Source organism: Papaver somniferum, chromosome 3, assembly GCF_003573695.1.
Source record: "Papaver somniferum cultivar HN1 chromosome 3, ASM357369v1, whole genome shotgun sequence".
In the NCBI taxonomy this organism is placed as follows: Eukaryota; Viridiplantae; Streptophyta; class Magnoliopsida; order Ranunculales; family Papaveraceae; genus Papaver; species Papaver somniferum.
Genome location: NC_039360.1, coordinates 72,906,168 through 72,925,175, shown reverse-complemented (window position 1 = coordinate 72,925,175; position 19,008 = coordinate 72,906,168). Strand labels below are relative to the sequence as shown.

Sequence of the window (19,008 nt, the reverse complement as noted above, 5' to 3'; positions counted from 1 at the left end):
TGTGTCAGGTTGGTCTATTTTTTTATTCTACAGTCATTTGTAATGAAATACTACATTCTTTCAAACATAAATGGGACGAAAGGTTGGATGAATTTGAAATTGGACTTTAACAAGGCCTATGATAGAGTTAGTTGGCCTTTTCTTATTAAATTTTTGCAAAGCTTGGGTTTTGATGTTGTTTTTATTCATTGGACAAAACTATGCATTAATTCAGTGTCCTTCCAGGTTTTAATCAATGGTTCTCCTAGCAAATGTTCTAATCCATCTGATGAACTTAGGTAAGGGGATCTATTATCCCATTTCCTCTTTATAAATTGTATGTAGGCACTTTCTAGGATGCTTAGTAAAGGATTGGAGAATAAGGAAATCACCGGATTTTCCATTGCTAGAGGAGGCCCTAAAATTTCGCGTTATTTATATGCAGATGACTGTGTTATTTTTACGAAAGCTTTATATAAAAATTATTGCAATCTAAGAGAAATTTTAGATACATTTTACAGGTGGTCGGGGCAGTTGGTTAGTTATGTAAAATCAATTCTCGTAATTTCAGTTAATCTTGGAAGAAGCTTTTCAATGGGAATGATGAATGCAAAGAGAGTGCAAGTTGCAAAGATCCAGGTATTCCTCTATAATGGGGTAGATTCAATACAAATACTTATCTTGATACGACTGAGAAATTAGTCAACAAACTACAAGGGTGGAAGTCTAAGACTTTGAATGCTACTGGGAGAACCACTATGATTAGACACGTTATAGATCCCGTCTCTTAGAATATTATGTCTATGCTTAAATTTCCAAAGGGTCGAATCTCTAGATTGAATAGGTGCAAGAAAAAAAAATTATGGGGAGGGAATAAGGAAGAAAACTTTATATAAAGTTAGGTGGAGTAAGGTTTGTAAACCTATTGAGTTTGGGGGTTTAGGGGTGAGGGACATGAAAATTAATAATCTTTCACTTCTAGCAAAAATGGCTTGGAGGGTGTTTTCCCATCCTGATTCAGAGGTCACCAAGCTCTTGAAAGCAAAGTATTATTCTGATAGTGAGTTTTGGAGATGTGAACGTAAGAGAACTAGCTCCATGAGTTGGAAAAGCATTCTCAAAATGAGGGATGCGATAAAGGCATTTATTAGATGAAACATTAGGGATGGTAAGAGTGTTGACCTTTGGAATCAACCCTGGATATCTAACCTTCCTTTAACTGCAGTTGCCAACATTTCTAATCAGAATATACCTAATTTGCTTGTTAAAGATATTATTGATTCGCATACTAAAACTTGGAGTTTGAATACCATTGATAGTCTAATCTCAGTGCAGGTGGCTGACATATAAAAGTTATACCAATTGGTAATAAAAGCACTAGTGATGATTAGGTTGTCTGGTCGCATAACAAAAGTGGAGAAGTAACAGTTCGAGATGCTTATGATTATTTTATCTCTAATAGGATGGGAAGTGATTTGCCTAATCCTGATTGGAAATTTTTGTGGAAGTTGAACTTCCACAGAAATTAAATTTTTTCTTATGGCTGCTTTGCCATAATAGACTCAATTTGTATGAGTCTTTATACCGGAAATATATAAACTCTCACCCAGGTTTCCGCTTGTGTAATAATGACTTTGAAACGTCTAATCGTTTGTTCTTTGGATGCAAGGTGGTTTGGCCATTATGGAGGAAGATAAATAATTAGAATGGTTTTGAACCAATTACTGATATTTTGTCACCCACAATGTTCAAGTATATGTACATGATTAAGAGGAAAATTGGTGGTGTAGAATGGCAGAATATTTTCCCATTCATTCTATGGGGTATATGGAGAGGGAGGAACGACTGGATTTTTAATAAGATTCAATTTGAACCTACTAAAATCCTGGCAGGTGCTTTAAGAAGGGTTAGAGAACTTCTGCAAGTTATGGGCAAGCTGACGAAGAAAAAAGTCAGAGTCAAGGATGTAGTTGTTCCTTGGGTGCACCCCAAAGATAATTATTGTAAGATCAATTGTGATGGTGCTTCAAATCAGCACAATTACGCTGGCATCGGTGGAGTGATTCATGGCGACGATGATATTTTTTTAGCCTGCTATGCAAAGCACATTTACAGAAACAATAGTAATGTCGCTGACGTACGTGCAGTAAGGGATGGTATGCAGTTGGCGCGAGAATTGGGCATAAAAAAACTAAAGGTGGAGAACGATTCAACTTATGTTGTGATGTTATGAAGCTGTCCCATGGATTATGAAGGGGTGGATGGGGAATATAAAAACATTAATAGTGGAATTTGAAGACATTGTTTTTACTCAAAGATATAAAGAAGCAAATGAAGTGGCAGACTACTTAGCGAAAGCAAGTGCAGCCGACGAATGGAGGGTGTGTGGACTATGCAACCTCCAAATGAAATTACACATCTGCTGAGTGGTGAGAGTTGAGTTTAGTGTCTGGCCTTTGGCCAGTGTAAAAAAAAAAAATTTTGGCGGAGCCCAAAACAGCTGTACCTTTGTTCCTTCTTACTATTATCTATCCTTTTCTTTTGGAATTCAAAATTTGCAAGGATGAAATGTTGCAACAGCTTCCAACTTCCTTGTCAGTCCCAAAACCCTCCTCTTCTCTTCATTTTCTTCCGACTAATAAGAAAACAAAATCATCACCAATAATAATTCCATCAATTAAGAATGGGAAAAGAATGTCAAATTCAATTAGGGCACTAGTTTCTTTAGGCGATAATACTATTATTCCATCAAATGCCCAACGTCATAAAATTGATCCAAAATGGCGAGGAGGATTCAGTTGTGGTGTGGACCTTGGAATGTCACGTACTGGGATTGCTCTCAGCAAAGGCTTTACAATTCGACCTTTAACTGTAAGTTATAAGAAACGATTACCTTCTCTTTCTCTATGTTATCTTACTTTATTTTATCTTAGGGTTTAGTGTTATCTGGTTTAGGTTTTGGAGTTACGAGGGGAAAAGCTCGAGCTTCGACTACTTCAGATTGCAGAAGAAGAGGTGCACATCATTGATTTTTGTTGTGTTCAATTACTGTTAAATTTAAGTTTCTGAGTTAGTTTGAATGGGTGCTTGATAAATTGTAGGAAGTTGATGAGTTTATTGTTGGGCTACCTAAATCTGCTGATGGGAAGGAGACACCGCAATCCAATAAAGTTCGTAGTGTTGCTGGACGGTTTGCAGTTCGAGCTGCTGAGAGGTGATTCTATGCAAATTTGTTATTTACTGATTGTAGCTAAAAGCATTACAAACTTGGGAGTTTATACTCTTTTTACTTTCTAGTTTAATTGCCTTTTGCACATAGTTTGGGCCAAATTTTGTAGATAAGGTTGCCAGCGCACTTTGTTGGTTGTGTCAACATGAGGTTGTCATGCTGTAAATCATTGGCCTTCCCTTCTTTCCATTTCACTAGAAAAACCAACATTTACTACTGATTAATAAACATCAACATTTACATAGTCAGGATCCTAATTACATATATTGGGGAGCTTGTCCATATTTCATCATGTTTAAGCAACCTCTGTTGACAAAACCTATTGAGTGCATGAGGACTAAATGTATTGATTAGAAATCAGTAAAAAGTTTATCAGGATGTCCTGTAGTTCTAATATGAAAGCCACTAAACGAGAGATTATGTCCCCAGCAACCTGGGCTTTTCACATACATGCAAGTGATTTATAGCAATTGGACATTATCATTAATTCAAATCTTTAAACTACTGGACCTGGTTTTGGCACGGATGCCTCTGTAGTAGAGTGGTAAAATAGTTGGGTGTTGATACCCACGACTGGAGTTTGAAACATGTCAGCATTCTAATTCCTACTGACAGATCAATCAAGTGATGACAGTTTTTACCGAGAATACAATGTGAGAGCTCTATCTAGAGTCTCAGTTGGGGCTTTCTTGGATGTTTTCTAACTGTTCTGTCTAGCACTTTCCTATGTTCAGTTGATTCAGTGGATATCAAATCCCAAGACGCACATGTTAGATAATCTCTCAATAGTAGTTGCAATTGATATTAAAACCCTAAAGGTGGTATGTTATCTACTTGTAGTATGTGTTTCATCCTGTACAATTTTTCTTAAGCTATTTTTGTGTCTTGGCCAGTTATGTAAGTGTGTATTTTGTAAATTTTCTATAATACACTTGCTATTATGTATATATTTGTGCTTTGTTTTAGAATTTTAACTTCTACTTACATTGATAAACAGGGGTTGGAGAGTATTCTTGCAGGATGAATACGGCACATCAATGGAGGCCCTCGACTTTATGATTGATATGTAATTACTTTCTGTGTGGCATTCTAATTAGTTCTGCAATCTTCCTACCAATCTCAATTTACGTTGCATACTCATGCTTTCTGATGATGTAGTATAGCCTTTATTTAGCAGTTGCAAACATAGTATCAAGATGATAGCTGGTAAACTACTTGTGCACTATGTTAATATATCTTGAACATAATATAACTTTCTTAAACCTGCTTTTTAGGGGTGTCAAAAAATCTGCTCGGCAAGGGAAACTGGATGCATACGCTGCCATGGTACGCAAGAACCTTTCATTTTAATGATATTATATCAGTTTTTGTCTTGAGATTTTATTAGTTCGCACGTATCAATTTTTAGATTTTCAAAGTTTCTTTTGAACCCAGATGGTGCTGCAGAGGTATTTTTCATCATCGGGTGAAAGAACTGAATTAGTTCTTCCTAAGCAGTTGGAACTACAAGAAAAACTTCGTCGAGGTCCACCGAAGGATTTAGATTTCTTCCCTGAAGAGCTTGATGCTTGAGATCTCACTGTTCAAGAATTGAACATATATGCCTTTGATGGACATGGCTAATACAGGGACACAGAAGTGGGCTAATATTAGTCAACCAATTTGATATCAAAAGTTAGCAATTTTGAAACCACGGCCTTTAATGAGATAGGCAGTCGTAGCAGGTTAGTAGTGCTTTTTTGGTCAAAAGAATTACTCCTTAAACTGGGGTTGTTTGGGTTTCAAACCAAACCTTGTTGCATATGCAGAAGTAGTGCTTTTTTGGTCAAAAGTGAGATTTCTTGCAGCATCTAGGTTGTATTTGTATTTTGGATTTGGTGTAATTTTGGTGTGCCACAGAATAGCACATAAAAGAATAAAAAGACCTGAATCAAGCTTTCTCATGATAACCATGTCAGAGTTTGATATATTTTGGCAAAGGTCCGTATCTTTTGAAGTGGTCACATTTTATAACCCTTTGGTACATGTTTAGCAAATCAAATTCAAATGTTGCCAGTCCTTACCCTTTCTCAAGCTTTCACCTAAGAGAAATTTACATTTGTTGTCGCATTTTGGGGGGTTACAAATTTGCATCCCTCTTATCAAGTGCAAAGAGAATTGGTTTTCGCTCAACAACTATGAAACAAAAGTGATGCAAGATCAGCCATTCTCGTTTTGTTCATCAAATCAGCCCGACTGGCTAACAAAATCCAACCGATCCGAACGATTTGGTTCTTGAATCGGGGGTGTCAGTCATTTATTAATGAGTCAGGTTCTCAAAAAAGATCAAATTTGTCCGCAACTCGGTGTTACAGTATATTTATACTCCCTCCAGTCAGTTTAAACATTAAACTATCCCCCTAGATTATATCACCAGATTCTGACACGTAATCACGAGAGTTGGGTAAATTTACCCAACAACCAGATTTACAGAATCAGAAGTAGTTCAGGAATCCTCCTTTCACTAGAAAATCCAAATAAAAAAAGGAGAGAGAAATTATGTTCTGAAAATCCTAACCAATAACTAGTTGTTGTTATCTCCGCCCATCTCTTTCTCTTCCATACATCCTCTGCTGCTCTTATATATAAAAACAAAACTCACAGAGATTAATTTAGGGCTCTGGTTATTTCTTCAGGTATGGTTTTCAATCAGTTCTAATTCTTTTAATTTACGCGTAATCTGTAATTGTGATCGTATGTTATTCTGATCGATTTGGTGATGCATTGATATATTTCGATTATTTTTTTGATCGGCTTTGATAATAGATTTGTTTAATGGCTAATTAGTGAAATTTGGTAGAATAGTGATAATGCGAGAGGTTTTAGAGTAATGTAGGTTGAGTTAGGTATCAAAGAAACCTAGATTCTGGTAGCTGGAGTTAGCTAACTGTGATTGATTAGGATTTGGGAGGTTTTTTGGAATAGGACTTTGAGATCTTCTGTCAATGTACCACTATACCTTCTACTGCCAAGAGGACTAGATCTTCAAGTATTTGGTAAACGTTTATTTGAATGGAAATTCTAGTAATGTAGCTTGTTATCGATGATAAACATGCTTAATGTAATTAAAAACATAATAATAAATAATTTCTTGTTTCTTACATTCATGAAATTGAAAAAGTTATGAAACTACTTTAATTTATTTGAATGTAAGTGTAGGTTGATTTTTTGGTTATTCTTGCTTTGTATTGAGGATTATTAATGCAAGACTATTATTAGCCATTACTGGAAGGTCTGTCAGTGGTTATGAGTCATATGAGTGACACACATTCAGTTACTAGTGAATTGATCAATGATGAAGTTTCTTTGACCAGATTTTGAGTTCCGTTGATTTGATTAATTCTATTGATTTGGTGATATTGCTAACCTTATTGTTAGATATGCATTTAATTGACGGAGTATTATTTTTTTCCTCAAGATCTCAATCAAAAGAGTTTTGCTGCAAGAGGGAAGTATAGCATATGCTTGAAAATGAGTGTGTATGCTGTTGGAATCCTTGTTCCTCTTGTGTGCTCTATTTTACTCCGGAATTCAAAAAGAGATCAACTGAGAGGATTACCAGTTGATGTTGGAGGCGAATCTGGATATGCAATTCGAAATCATCTTTTTGATTCCCCTGTTGAGTCAGCATGGGAGGGAATTCTAACACTTGCAGATCTTTTTGAGCATTCTTGTAAATTGTACAGAGATAGGAATTTACTCGGAACCAGAAAGGTAATTGCAAGAGAGACTGAAGTGGTTGGTGGAAGATCTTTCGAGAAGCTTCATCTGGGAAACTATGAGTGGCTAAGCTACGGGGAAGCTTTTCAAGCTGCCTGCAACTTTTCATCTGGTTTAGCACAGCTCGGGCATCAGAAGGAAGAGCGTGTAGCGATTTTTGCTGATACACAAGCGGAGTGGCTTATTGCATTACAGGTTATTATCTCATCTCAGCCTTTCCTGTATCTCACATTTGATGGATGATGTTGCTAATCTTGCATCATAGTTATCAGTTTCATATATATTTTTATGACTCGCTGCTAACTTTTTGTCAGCGTTTGTAAGTCACAATAAATGCAGAACTTCGAGATGGAATGATATACTAGGATGTATTTGGTCAAAACATTTGTTTCTTTTACTCTTTTAGTAAAGTTTTTCTTCTTCTAAGATATTAATGGCATTGATGTTAATACAGGGATGCTTCAGGCGCAATATCACAGTTGTCACTATATATTCTTCTCTGGGAGAGGAGGCACTAGCTCACTCACTAAATGAGGTACTTATCCATTTCCCTTGCTCTTAATGTCTATCGATCTTTGAACCTGCATAATGTTATTTGTTTGCGAAGAAACAAACTGAATGGCAGCCTGTCAGAATAATGCACTATGCGTGTGTGACTACTTTATTTGGCTTGGGTGTGGAATCGGAGGAATTTGGGTTGTGCCAAGGATGCTACATAACTTTTACTTCAGTTGTTTATCTGATACACTTGGAAACAATAAGTGTCTCTACATTGTTATGGTTTTCACATTAATTTAATTAGATAACCATTAATATCTGCCACACTAGTTAGATATTTAAAAGATATAGTGACATATGCTAGTATAAAGTTACCTGGAATACTAAATTCAAATTCTGCAAGTATCTCTACTCTGTCAGAAGGGACACTGTTACTTGGACCACGTTTTTTCTCCAGATATACATCTATCATCTTTGCAGATTTTGCGCTATATCTGTACCCAGTCTAATATAGTTTATGTATAACAATTTTGAATGTACTCAGAGGCTTTCATATTTCTTATTGTTTTCAGACAGAAGTTTCAACTGTCATTTGTGGAAAAAAGGAATTGAAAAAACTTGCAGACATAAGTGGACAGCTGGACACTGTAAAGCGTGTGATTTTCATTGATGATGGGATTCCATCTGATATCTCATCAGTGGAAAGCAGCACTAGCTGGTCAATCTCCTCATTTGCTGAAGTGGAGAAAATTGGTGGAGAGAATCCTGTTGAAGCTGATTTGCCATTAGCAGCTGATACTGCAGTTATAATGTATACCAGTGGGAGTACTGGGTTGCCAAAGGTTGGTGGAAGCATCTTTTTTTTTTTTTCTCCTTCCATCTCTCTTCCTCTCTCCAGATAGTAAACTCTCAGTTGAATACAGATGCACAGACTTCTATCTGTGCTCCTTATTGCTCCATCACTTTGGTATGCACAAATTTGGCAACTGAGAAAAATGTGTTGCAAAAATTGAAGGATGGTATCCTACGTGGAGGCTTCCTTGTATAAGGAAGTGCACAATCCAATTAAGTCTAACTCTTGCCAGTTCTCTCGAACTGTGTTTATAGTGACTTATTTTAAATTTTTGATTATATCAATCCAAAATATATATGGAACAGTTCAATAACTTGATTACTTCTGATCCCTGGCAGTGCTAAACATTTTAGTTATTTTACACTGCGTGCAGGGAGTAATGATGTCCCATGGAAATGTGTTAGCTACTCTTTCTGCTGTTATGACAATTGTTCCAGACCTGGGAAGCAAAGATATCTACTTGGCATACCTTCCACTAGCTCATATTCTTGAATTGGCAGCTGAGGTACAGGGATTCTTCATTTACTTATGAATTCTATGTTGTACGACTGGAGGAATTAGATAGCCATCCTATGCTAGTGAAATTAGAACCTAAGATATATCTCTTATGAATCTGAATTTTTCTATTGTAGAATTTAATGGTTGGTGTTGGATCTTCCATTGGATATGGTTCACCTTTGACTCTTACCGATACTTCAAACAAGATAAAAAGGGGCACAAAGGGGGATGCTTCTGTGTTAGGGGCAACTGTGATGACTGCAGTGCCAGCCATTCTTGATCGTGTTCGAGATGGTGTGAGGAAAAAGGTTTGTGGTAAAAACACTTCTTTTTCTTAGTTAAATTAGGTAACAACTTACGAAAATAATAGTAATAAAAGATCTCTATCATGAATACCTCTTTGTAATCCTCAGGTCGATGCAAAGGGCGGATTTTCCAAGACCCTATTTGATTTGGCATATAGGCGTAGAATGTTAGCAGTGAATGGAAGTTGGTTTGGAGCATGGGGAATCGAGAAGCTGATTTGGGATATGCTTGTTTTCAGAAAGGTCCGGGCCATTTTAGGTGGACGCATTCGCTTCCTGCTTTCTGGAGGAGCTCCTCTTTCTGGTGATACACAAAGATTCATTAATATATGCATCGGGTGAGTGTTCATTTTATTGGATCTGGTTCAATTATACACTAAACATAGTATAAAAGGTCATCTATCATTGTCCGAGATGCATGCTTCGTATTTTTGTGCTTATTAATTATTTCACACTTGTTTACCTGTAACTGATTCACTGTCTGTGTTTCTATAGACTTGTAATAAAAATAAAAGGTCATTAATATCAAAGGGAAAATTTGATTGTAACAAATGTCAATGTTCAAATCCTGCAAGTTTAGCTGATCACTAACACAGGTCCTTCAATTATGATTTTCCCTACCCAAAAGTAATCTAAAGGTTTAGGTGGAATGCTTAAGCTCATTACGGTGGTGATCCTGATAATCACGGCTGAGGTCTCAAAATTCTATTAGCGAGTGGAACTGAAGTATATTATTTACGATGTTGATAGTCGAACAGCCTTGCAATTGGAAAGACTTATTTGCTTGGTTCTTGCATTATATATCTCTGTGACGTGTATTTTTTTTCTTCCAGATCTCCAATTGGGCAAGGGTATGGTCTCACTGAGACTTGTGCTGGTGGGACGTTTTCTGAGTTCGACGATACATCTGTTGGCCGTGTTGGTGCTCCACTTCCTTGTTCATATATTAAGGTACAGAAAAACTGTGGATATATTCCTTTCCGTAAAAGAAAGGTATTTAGGCAAATGTATCATAATCTGTTATGCGCATCACCTCTAACTGATGACTGGTGGTCTGGGAAAAGAGAGGTTATTACTAGTTTATACTTGCTGCGATCAAATTTTAAAGAGTTCTGTTCAGGTCTTCCTGATTAACTTGCAGTTTTTCCTTCTGCATCAACGTACTATAACTAGTGAACGATTTTGGGAACTTTGTAATTTACCACAAGTTGTGACTAATGGATTTCTCTAATTGATAAGTTGCACATACAAGGAGAACCTGAATGGGCTTTTGTTACTTGAGTTACTTTACTCATATCTTATTCTATAGTGTTTGGTTTTACTTTAGGTGCTTATATTCTAAGACTCGTGTTTACACTTGTTAGCCTACTTAATGACTTCAGTCAAATATTTTATTGACAGTTGCATCTCCTCCTGAATTAAATGAATAATGTTTCTTTGTGCAGTTGATTGACTGGCCTGAAGGTGGGTATTTAACAAGTGATTCACCAATGGCTCGTGGGGAAATAGTTATTGGTGGTCCCAATGTGACACAGGGATACTTCAAAAATGAACAGAAGACAAATGAAGTTTATAAGGTATTATCACCTCATCATCGCTTGAGTATTGACTATAATTAATTACATTCTAGAAGAAACTAAGACTGGACAAAGAGAAAAGTAAATGAGGGATGGTAATTTTATTTAATAATGTTGATGCATATGCAGGTTGATGAGAGAGGAATGAGATGGTTTTACACTGGAGACATTGGGCGATTTCACTCAGATGGCTGCCTTGAGATAATTGATCGCAAAAAGGACATAGTAAAACTTCAGCATGGAGAATATGTTTCCCTTGGAAAGGTGGGTGGTAGTTTTGGATGTTTATAATTCTTTTAGGCCACCTCTTGGTTCAGTTGTAACTTCAATTTTCTTCCACAGGTGGAAGCTGCCCTTTCCGTGAGCCCGTATGTAGACAATATTATGATGCATGCCGATCCATTCCATAGTTACTGTGTGGCTCTTGTTGTAGCTGCGCAACATGCTATAGAAGACTGGGCTGTAAAGAACAACATCGATTTTACTGGTTTCTCAGATTTGTGTCAGAAAGAACAAACCGTGAAGGAAGTGCATGGATCGCTTGTGCAGGTGTGCATATGTCAACTCAATTTTTGAATTATATCTTTGTTGATCATATGTTTTCAGAGCTTTTGAAATATACTGCCCTCTATTTTCTTGTCAATTTATTGAGTAACTGAGGGTGTTCATTAGCCAAAATGGAAAATTTGAAATGTGCATCTACTTTTTATGTTGTGCGTGCTTACTTTGTCAAGCGAAACTGGAATCATCACGGCCCGTAATGTTTTTTCTTGTATGTTTGTAGGCGGCAAAGAAGGGTCGTTTAGAGAAGTTTGAGATACCAGCAAAAATTAAATTGCTGCCCGAGGCATGGACTCCTGAATCTGGTTTGGTCACTGCAGCTCTAAAACTCAAGAGAGAAGTCATCAAAAAGGAATTCTCTGAGGATCTCTCCAGCTTTTATGCATCTGTGTCTTGATTAAACACTTACTAATGTGATATTATAGTAAAAATAATACTTAATTAGGCACCCTCACCAAGGAGGGAAGTTTCCGGTCTTTCAGGTAAAAGTTAGGAAAGGATCTGTTTCTTTTTCTTCTGTCCTTGTGAAAATACTTACTTTCCCAATTTTCCCAATATTCCGTCTCATTCATTTAAATTTCTCTCCTTTTTTTACTTGTTCTTGTTGTTTTTTGGTATGAAAGTCGGTTCTCTGGTTTGAGTATTCGGCATGAAAATTGTTCCTTCCATCTTTTGGGTTTGCATTTATCTCTGGTCTATCTTTGTCTCAGTGGGCTATGAACTGTTAAATGTGCCATAAGGGTCCTAATATGCTGGTATCTTTGTCTAGCCAGGAATTCAGACATTTCTTATTCTAATTTTTGTTATACTGTTCAAGTGTTTATATATATGAACGGATATCAACTTCTTAAACTAAATATTGTCCGAATCATCGATTGAAAGGGGTATACACCACACAAGGGTCTCTCTCCCCCATGTGATAGCTACTCAACTTGAACACTTTTTGTTGGACATCAATGGTGGTTGAGAAAGTGGAAGGGAATAATAGATAATCAAATGTTCTTCTCTTTTAGGTTTATGATCACCGAAGGGGGGGGGGGGGCAAAACATAACTATTACGGAGTATCAAAATTATTTGCTTGGAATTTGATGAAGTATCGGCCGCATTTGTTTATTACTCAATACCTGTAAAGGTTTAAAAGAAATAAAGTAAAGAATTGAAACGAAAACAAAAATAAAAACGTATGGAAGGTTCTGTCTGATTAACTCTTAATTTTGCAGACAGTGATTGATTACAGTAATATAAAAAAGAATTCTTCACAAATTTAGCACATGCTTAGATCACCATCCGAATAATCCTCAATCCGGTACATCACTTTTTTAAGTTCGCGTAGAACAGCATCCAAGGGATACAAGTACTGCATCACTTTTGAAGCGGTACCTTCTCGTTTTTTAGATGTCAGGTAGAGGGGAAACTGAATGGAATGTTTCAAACCTCCCACAAATCCTCCCTCCACCTTTCCCGGCTCGCATAACAATAATAATGGCCCCCATGTTTTCTCTAGGGGCACTACCCAAAGCAAAATCTACGGTGGAGATGATGCCACCTATTGGGGGGAGAAGGTTGGGGAGGATTTTGGGCGGTGTGAAGTATTTCCAGAAATCAAGTTATTTGTCGAATACCAAGTTCTGTTAGAAAGTCAGACATGTAAAGATCTACCTTCAAGCTTACTTCGTTCAAATTTTCGGTCTTTAAATAGCCTAACATCATTGTCATTTAACCTGAATAAACAAAAACTAAGATGATGCGGCAATTTGAGAATGGTAAAGGTGTTGGGACCTTAGTCCCACATTGCTAAGATGTGGCTTGATTGGGTAGTTTATAACTCAATGGGATTTTAACTTGTAGAATCGGGTTCTATTAATGGGATTATGACGTGTAGGAATCGGTACCCTAACATTTGTTATCAGAACCAACCACCATGACCCTTGCCCACTCCATGGATGGAAGAGGAGACTTATGGACCTATATTGGTATCAGAGCCACTATATTGGTATCAGGGCCAACCACCATTGTGACAGACCGACGAATTAAGCCTAACTCGCCAGTTGCACACATGCCATAACAACCCGATACGCCACTCTGGTGATAGAATCCGGGCCTTAGAACTACGCAAATGCACGTTCATCTGCCCCTGCAAGCATGTTGACAAGCATGATGCAACTAACTTAGCTTCCACACCGTTCCAACTTACCCTTGTTTTGCGAAGGGTTTAGAACATTAAAGGCTAAGGCCCGTGCATCTTGCATGCATCACGAGCTTCCGAGTATTGTCCGGGAATAAGGTCATGCTTAGGACTTCCTTAGGTTGATGCAACCTCCGATAACTTGCATACCATTATAGCTTACTTTCCTGGTCATGCCAATGCGTCATTGGTGCATGCCTGCGTCGAACATCTTAATAGGAAGTATGAGCATCCAAGGAGTGGAATACAATTCGCCTCATCAAGTTTGGACACAATCATCTCTTGGATAGCAATACCGAGCCAGATGATATGAGAGGCCATATGCCACAATCATCTCGCAATTAGATGATATGAGCGACAATGTGCAGGATCGGCAAAGCTGCAACTCATTGCATCTGCCTACGTACCCTTCCCTTCTCTAGAGGGATCAAGCAATGACCGTAGTTCATCCTCGAAGGGACAACAACTTAATCCAACTTGTATTGCAAGCCCGTGGCCACCAAAAAATGATCATGGCGTAGTCCGTGTAGGCCGTTCAAAATGCACAAAGGTGTCGCATTACTGAGTCCGTGACATTGCATAATGACGCCTTCACATCATATGCCTCATTGGCAAGGCTACACAACTATAAATGAGGCATAAGCATCATTTATAGTGAAACTATTCTTTTGCATGACGAAACTACCAAGAATGCTTTCCGTGCTAGATTGGATGCTATGAAATCACAACGAGAAGTTTCTCTCCTAGGAAAAGCCATGTTAGAAGGTCGTACTGATTTGGAGGGAATATCTTGGATGACAATTCTTCGGATATAAACAGTTTGGGTCTCAAAGTTCAAAAGGGTAGGTCTCCTAGACCTTCTCAGAATAAAGAAAAACCAGTGTTCCTGGTAATGCTTCTGATGAAGATGAGGAGGGTGAATTTCATGAAGATTATGAGGATTTGGATATTTTGGCTACCATTTTTCCTAAAGCAAAACATAAAAGAAGATTAAGAAGATGACTTCATTTTCTTTCTTTTTTTAGGATTTCTTTTTCTTAAGAGTTTTTTTATGAGCCTTTTTGAGTTTTTTCTGTAGCCCCTTTGGTTTAGGGGTGGGGGGCCTTAGAGCCCCCCTTGTAATTCTTGTAATTACGTATTTTGCTTTAATAAACTTTTGGAATTAGCAAAAAAAACTAAGTATTATTTATGCTCTTCCGGGTAAGCTATGAAGCTTACTTATGCATAATCCGCATATGTACCTTCAACCAATTATCCCTCCCTATATATGTTTTATTGACATTTCTACAACTCAAATTGGGGGAGGAAAGCGGCATTCACCAAGTCCATCTTTGAGGTGTTTGCTTCACTATTCATAGTCGTTGCGTTGTTTCTCTGAATCCGGCCATGATGGTTGTACATTTAGTATGGACCACAAGCCGATTCCAATGTCCGACCATGATGGTTGAGCCTGCTCTTGCCTGATGATGCAATATTGGCCATAGGCCAATGACCTGCGTAATGCGTCATAATGATGCTACTTTGTTCTAGGTCATCCTCCCAACTGTCCTAATACACCATTTGGTGCGCATTGGATCTTGGTTAGTATTCCTTCGCAATGTGCCATGATTGGCGTCATATTGGACCTTGGCCAATGTTCCTCTTAAACGTAACAGAAGCTTGAGATGAAGCTTCATCTTAGGCCATGGCGCATCTTTTGAGCATGCATCATGCTAAAAACACGAGGTGCTACAACCATGACCCATGCCCACTCCATGGAAGGGGGGGACATATATTGGCATCAGAGCTACTATATTGGTATCAGAACCAATCACCACGACCTATGCCCAATCCATGAAGGGGAGACCTATATGCTTGATTAAGATGTGGGTGCACCTGTGTATGGGCATTGTTGGGTGTGGATGCACCTGTGTATGGGCATAGTTATCACCGCAACAGGTAATTGTTAGGGGGAAGCGAAATTTATAGGCTAGATTAAGGTGTGGGTACACCTGCATATGGACATAGTTGTCACCGCAAGTCTGATCAAATGCAAGTCTTTGGACACCCTTGTCCAAGCATATCGATCCCACTCTTATAAAACAGGGCAAAGAACTCTCTACAAACGCAAGAGAATGGTGTATCATTTTTCCACAACTTATGTTTCTTTCTTCAGCCTTTTATAGGCTTTATGCTAGACAAAAATTCCATTTGATTCTTCTTCCATGGCATCACATTGCCATGAAAATGCTGGTTCACATCTACACTGTAACGCCCCGTGTTTTTAGCATGGCGCATGCTCAAATATGCGCCATGAATTTAGATGAAGCTTCATCCAAAGCTTATGTTTACATGGTAAGAGGCATATCGTCCCAAGACCAATATCGCACAAAAATGGCGCATTATGTTTGGCACATTGGCCAAGGGCCAATATCATGTTGCTAGCTATGTTGGCTAAAGGCCAATCTCGCATCAAATGATGCGTTAAGCCAGTTGGATAGATGGCCTTGAGTGTTATAACGCTACCTAAGTGCATTATACATTTTATTGGCCTAGAGTCAATATCACACAACAGTTGTGCAATATGCCAGAGCGAGCTTGCCGAGTTAATATTGCGCAACCATTGCACAATATTGGAATTGGCCTATAGGTCAAAATGAAAACACATCAATCGTTGCCGGTTACTCAGAAGTACATGGCAACGGCCATGAATAATGAAGCAAGCACCTCAAAAATATGACTTGGTGAATGTAAATGTGGTCCCCCAGTTTAAGTTGTAAAAATATGAAGGTGCATATGCGGACTATGCACCAAGTAAGCTTCATAGATTAGCCCGAAGATCATAAAGATGTTTATGCCTCATTTATAGATGCACATCATTTTCATTAAGGCATATGATGCTTAGGTATCACTATGCCATGCGGCATATTACGTGATGCGCAACCTTTTTGCATTTTGGAGGAATGGTCGATACGGACCAGACCATTATTGCTTGGCCAGGACCTTTCAACACAAGTTGGGTTAAGTTGTTGTCCCTTCGTTAATGAAATATGGTATATGCTTGATCCCTTTAGAGTAATAAGGGTATGTAGGAGGCCATATGCAATATTACCGGTCCATCATATTATCGCTCATATCATCTAATTGCGAGATGGTTGCGGCATATTGGCCTCTCATATCATCTGGCTCGATATTGCGATGCTAGAGATGATTGTGGCCAAAACTTGATGAGGCGAATTGCATTTCATTCCTTGGATGCTCATATTTTCTATCAAGCTACATGGAGTTGGCATATGCACCAATGGTGCATTGGGCATGGAAAAAAGAGTAAGCTAATCGGTAAGCGAAGTAAGCAAATAGTTATAGAATCGGAAGGGCCTATATGCAAGTCCAAGGCATACCTTATGCCTGAACAATGTTCGGAGGCTAGTGATGCATGCAAGATGCATCGGCCATATCCTTTATGGCTTTAAATGCTCAGTGGAACAAGGGTTAAGTTTGGAACGGTGTGAAAGTTAAGTTACTTGCATCATGCTTGATGAGTATACTTGCAAGGGCAAATGAACGTGCATTTACCTAATCTAAGGCCCGATCAGTAGCATCAGAGTGGTGCATCGGGGAGTTTTGGCATGTGCGCCCTGGAGCGCTAAACGTAATTTTTCGGTTGTCACACGGACTTGATAAGCACTAAAGTGCGATGCTTTTCACCCATAATTACAATATTTATGACTCATTATTTCTCTAATAAACTTGTTTTAAGTCTTTTATAGGAAATAAGCTCTTGTGGAGAATGTTGCTCGAAAAGTTGTTTTTGCACCCCCGGGAGAAAATTACTAAAGGCATCCCAGACATGTCTTAAAGGCACCCCGGAAGTATGTTGGAGACGGCTCAGAAAAATGTTATTGGCACCCAAAATCCAATAAAAGCACCCGAAGAACAACTGCTAAAGGGACCCCCAAAACGGATAAGGGGCACCCAAGGGAACCCCACCTGCTAAAGGCTCACGTGTTTTGGTTAGGGACACTTCATCTTCATCCATTTCAAAACTGAAATTTGGCAATATGTTCTGCATGGTCGAGTTTTCTGGAACAAAATTTGGGAAGATTTTGAGGGAGTGTTTTTCATGGAATTGGGTTTGTAATGAGTTGTATTACCTAAACAGAGATGGTAATTGGAAAGAAGAGAAGATTTCACGAGATTTTCATAAACAGGAAAGTGATAAGTACTCATTTCTGCGGGATTTTCAGGATGTGATTTGGAGGTGCTTTAGCGAGATTAAACCGCTGGAATTCATTGTGAGGACTTGTTTTGGCTTAACAGGCATCATATGGGTATGTGGTTCGACTAAGTTTTGCTAGATAACTCGAGTTGGAGAAAACAGAGGTTGTTTGTCGAAACGGAATGTGAAAGTATCACTTTTTTTGAAACGAAAAATTAGTCGATCCATAAGCCAAAAAATAGTTTCACTATGTGTTATGCATCCTTTGTGGTGGTTTGCATAATGACTATGCATTCAATTTTCGAGAATTATGCCTAAAGTGAAAGTATCACTTTCACATTCCGTTTCAGGAAAAATGATACTTTCACTCCGTTTCGGGAAAAGTGATACTTTCGCCATGTTTCGGGAAAAGTGATACTTTCGCTCCGTTTCAGTAATTCTCACTTTTTTTTTATATTATTTTTGTATATATTTATTATTTTTAGTATTTGCCATATTTAAGCCCAAATCAATCTCAACAAAGTCTGAGTGAACGACAACTGTATTTACCACTATCTAAAATCAGATCAAGACTTTGCATTATCACCAAGGTACATGCATCGAGATAGATTACTTTAATCTTCCACTAAACCGGCTTGCTGTTCTCCATCTTCTTTTCCAATGCAAAGGCCAATAACATCTGTGAGTTCAAGAATTTTCCTAAAATTCCCATTACCACATGTAATGTACATGGTACTGATAACACTATGAAGACATGAATTTCAGATACTTAATTTCCGCATACTTGTGAGAGATATGGACTTAAACATCTGATTTGTACCATATACTAGTTTTTTCATGCAATCACTTGAAAACCTTGTTTTCAACGATTCTCGCATGTTCGTCTAACACTTTGGAAAGGAATCTTAACACCTTTTTCATGCACTTTCATAGCATGTTGCTACCTCAAGCTTCAAAGTTTGTTTCCAATTGATCTTTCCCCACAAGACCAACTTCTTCTAATCACAATACTAACGAAACTCAAACAATTCATTACTGTATTCGATAAAAAAATGACACCATTACAAGTGAAAGAGATAAAAATCAAGAACTGTGTCCCAAAACAAAAATCTGATACCAATTGTCACATGCCCATTTCGTAGCTTTCATTTTCCATGGGTCATAACCGGAAATACTCTTTGGTTCAGTGAATCAACTTCACCCACAAGTACTCAACCTTGCATACTTGTACCAAAGCATGCATATGCCTTCACTCTTAAAGCCTTAAGCAACGAAAGTCTTTCTTGTTTTCTCCCTAACTCTTTATGCCTCCATAAGAGTAAGAGGTTTGTCGTGTATCAATGTACTTAAACAAACTCACAACAT

General features: G+C 38.0%; 2 protein-coding genes across 2 annotated transcripts; both read left to right on the top strand.

Annotated features, from left to right (window-relative positions):
- Positions 1-2,440: 2,440 nt before the first annotated feature.
- Positions 2,441-5,151, top strand: LOC113361357 (putative pre-16S rRNA nuclease). The gene is made up of 6 exons (XM_026604622.1): positions 2,441-2,850; positions 2,935-2,994; positions 3,081-3,193; positions 4,206-4,274; positions 4,483-4,534; positions 4,643-5,151. Exons 1-6 carry the CDS (start codon positions 2,548-2,550, stop codon positions 4,778-4,780), a joined length of 735 nt encoding a protein of 244 aa, XP_026460407.1. The 5' UTR covers positions 2,441-2,547; the 3' UTR covers positions 4,781-5,151.
- A 569-nt stretch (positions 5,152-5,720) lies between these two features.
- On the top strand, positions 5,721-11,925 carry LOC113356481 (long chain acyl-CoA synthetase 9, chloroplastic-like). Its single transcript, XM_026599635.1, has 12 exons — positions 5,721-5,883; positions 6,666-7,162; positions 7,422-7,502; positions 8,038-8,307; positions 8,692-8,823; positions 8,951-9,124; positions 9,230-9,459; positions 9,955-10,072; positions 10,567-10,698; positions 10,828-10,962; positions 11,041-11,247; positions 11,483-11,925. Exons 2-12 carry the CDS (start codon positions 6,719-6,721, stop codon positions 11,654-11,656), a joined length of 2,097 nt encoding a protein of 698 aa, XP_026455420.1. The 5' UTR covers positions 5,721-5,883; positions 6,666-6,718; the 3' UTR covers positions 11,657-11,925.
- Positions 11,926-19,008: the final 7,083 nt, after the last annotated feature.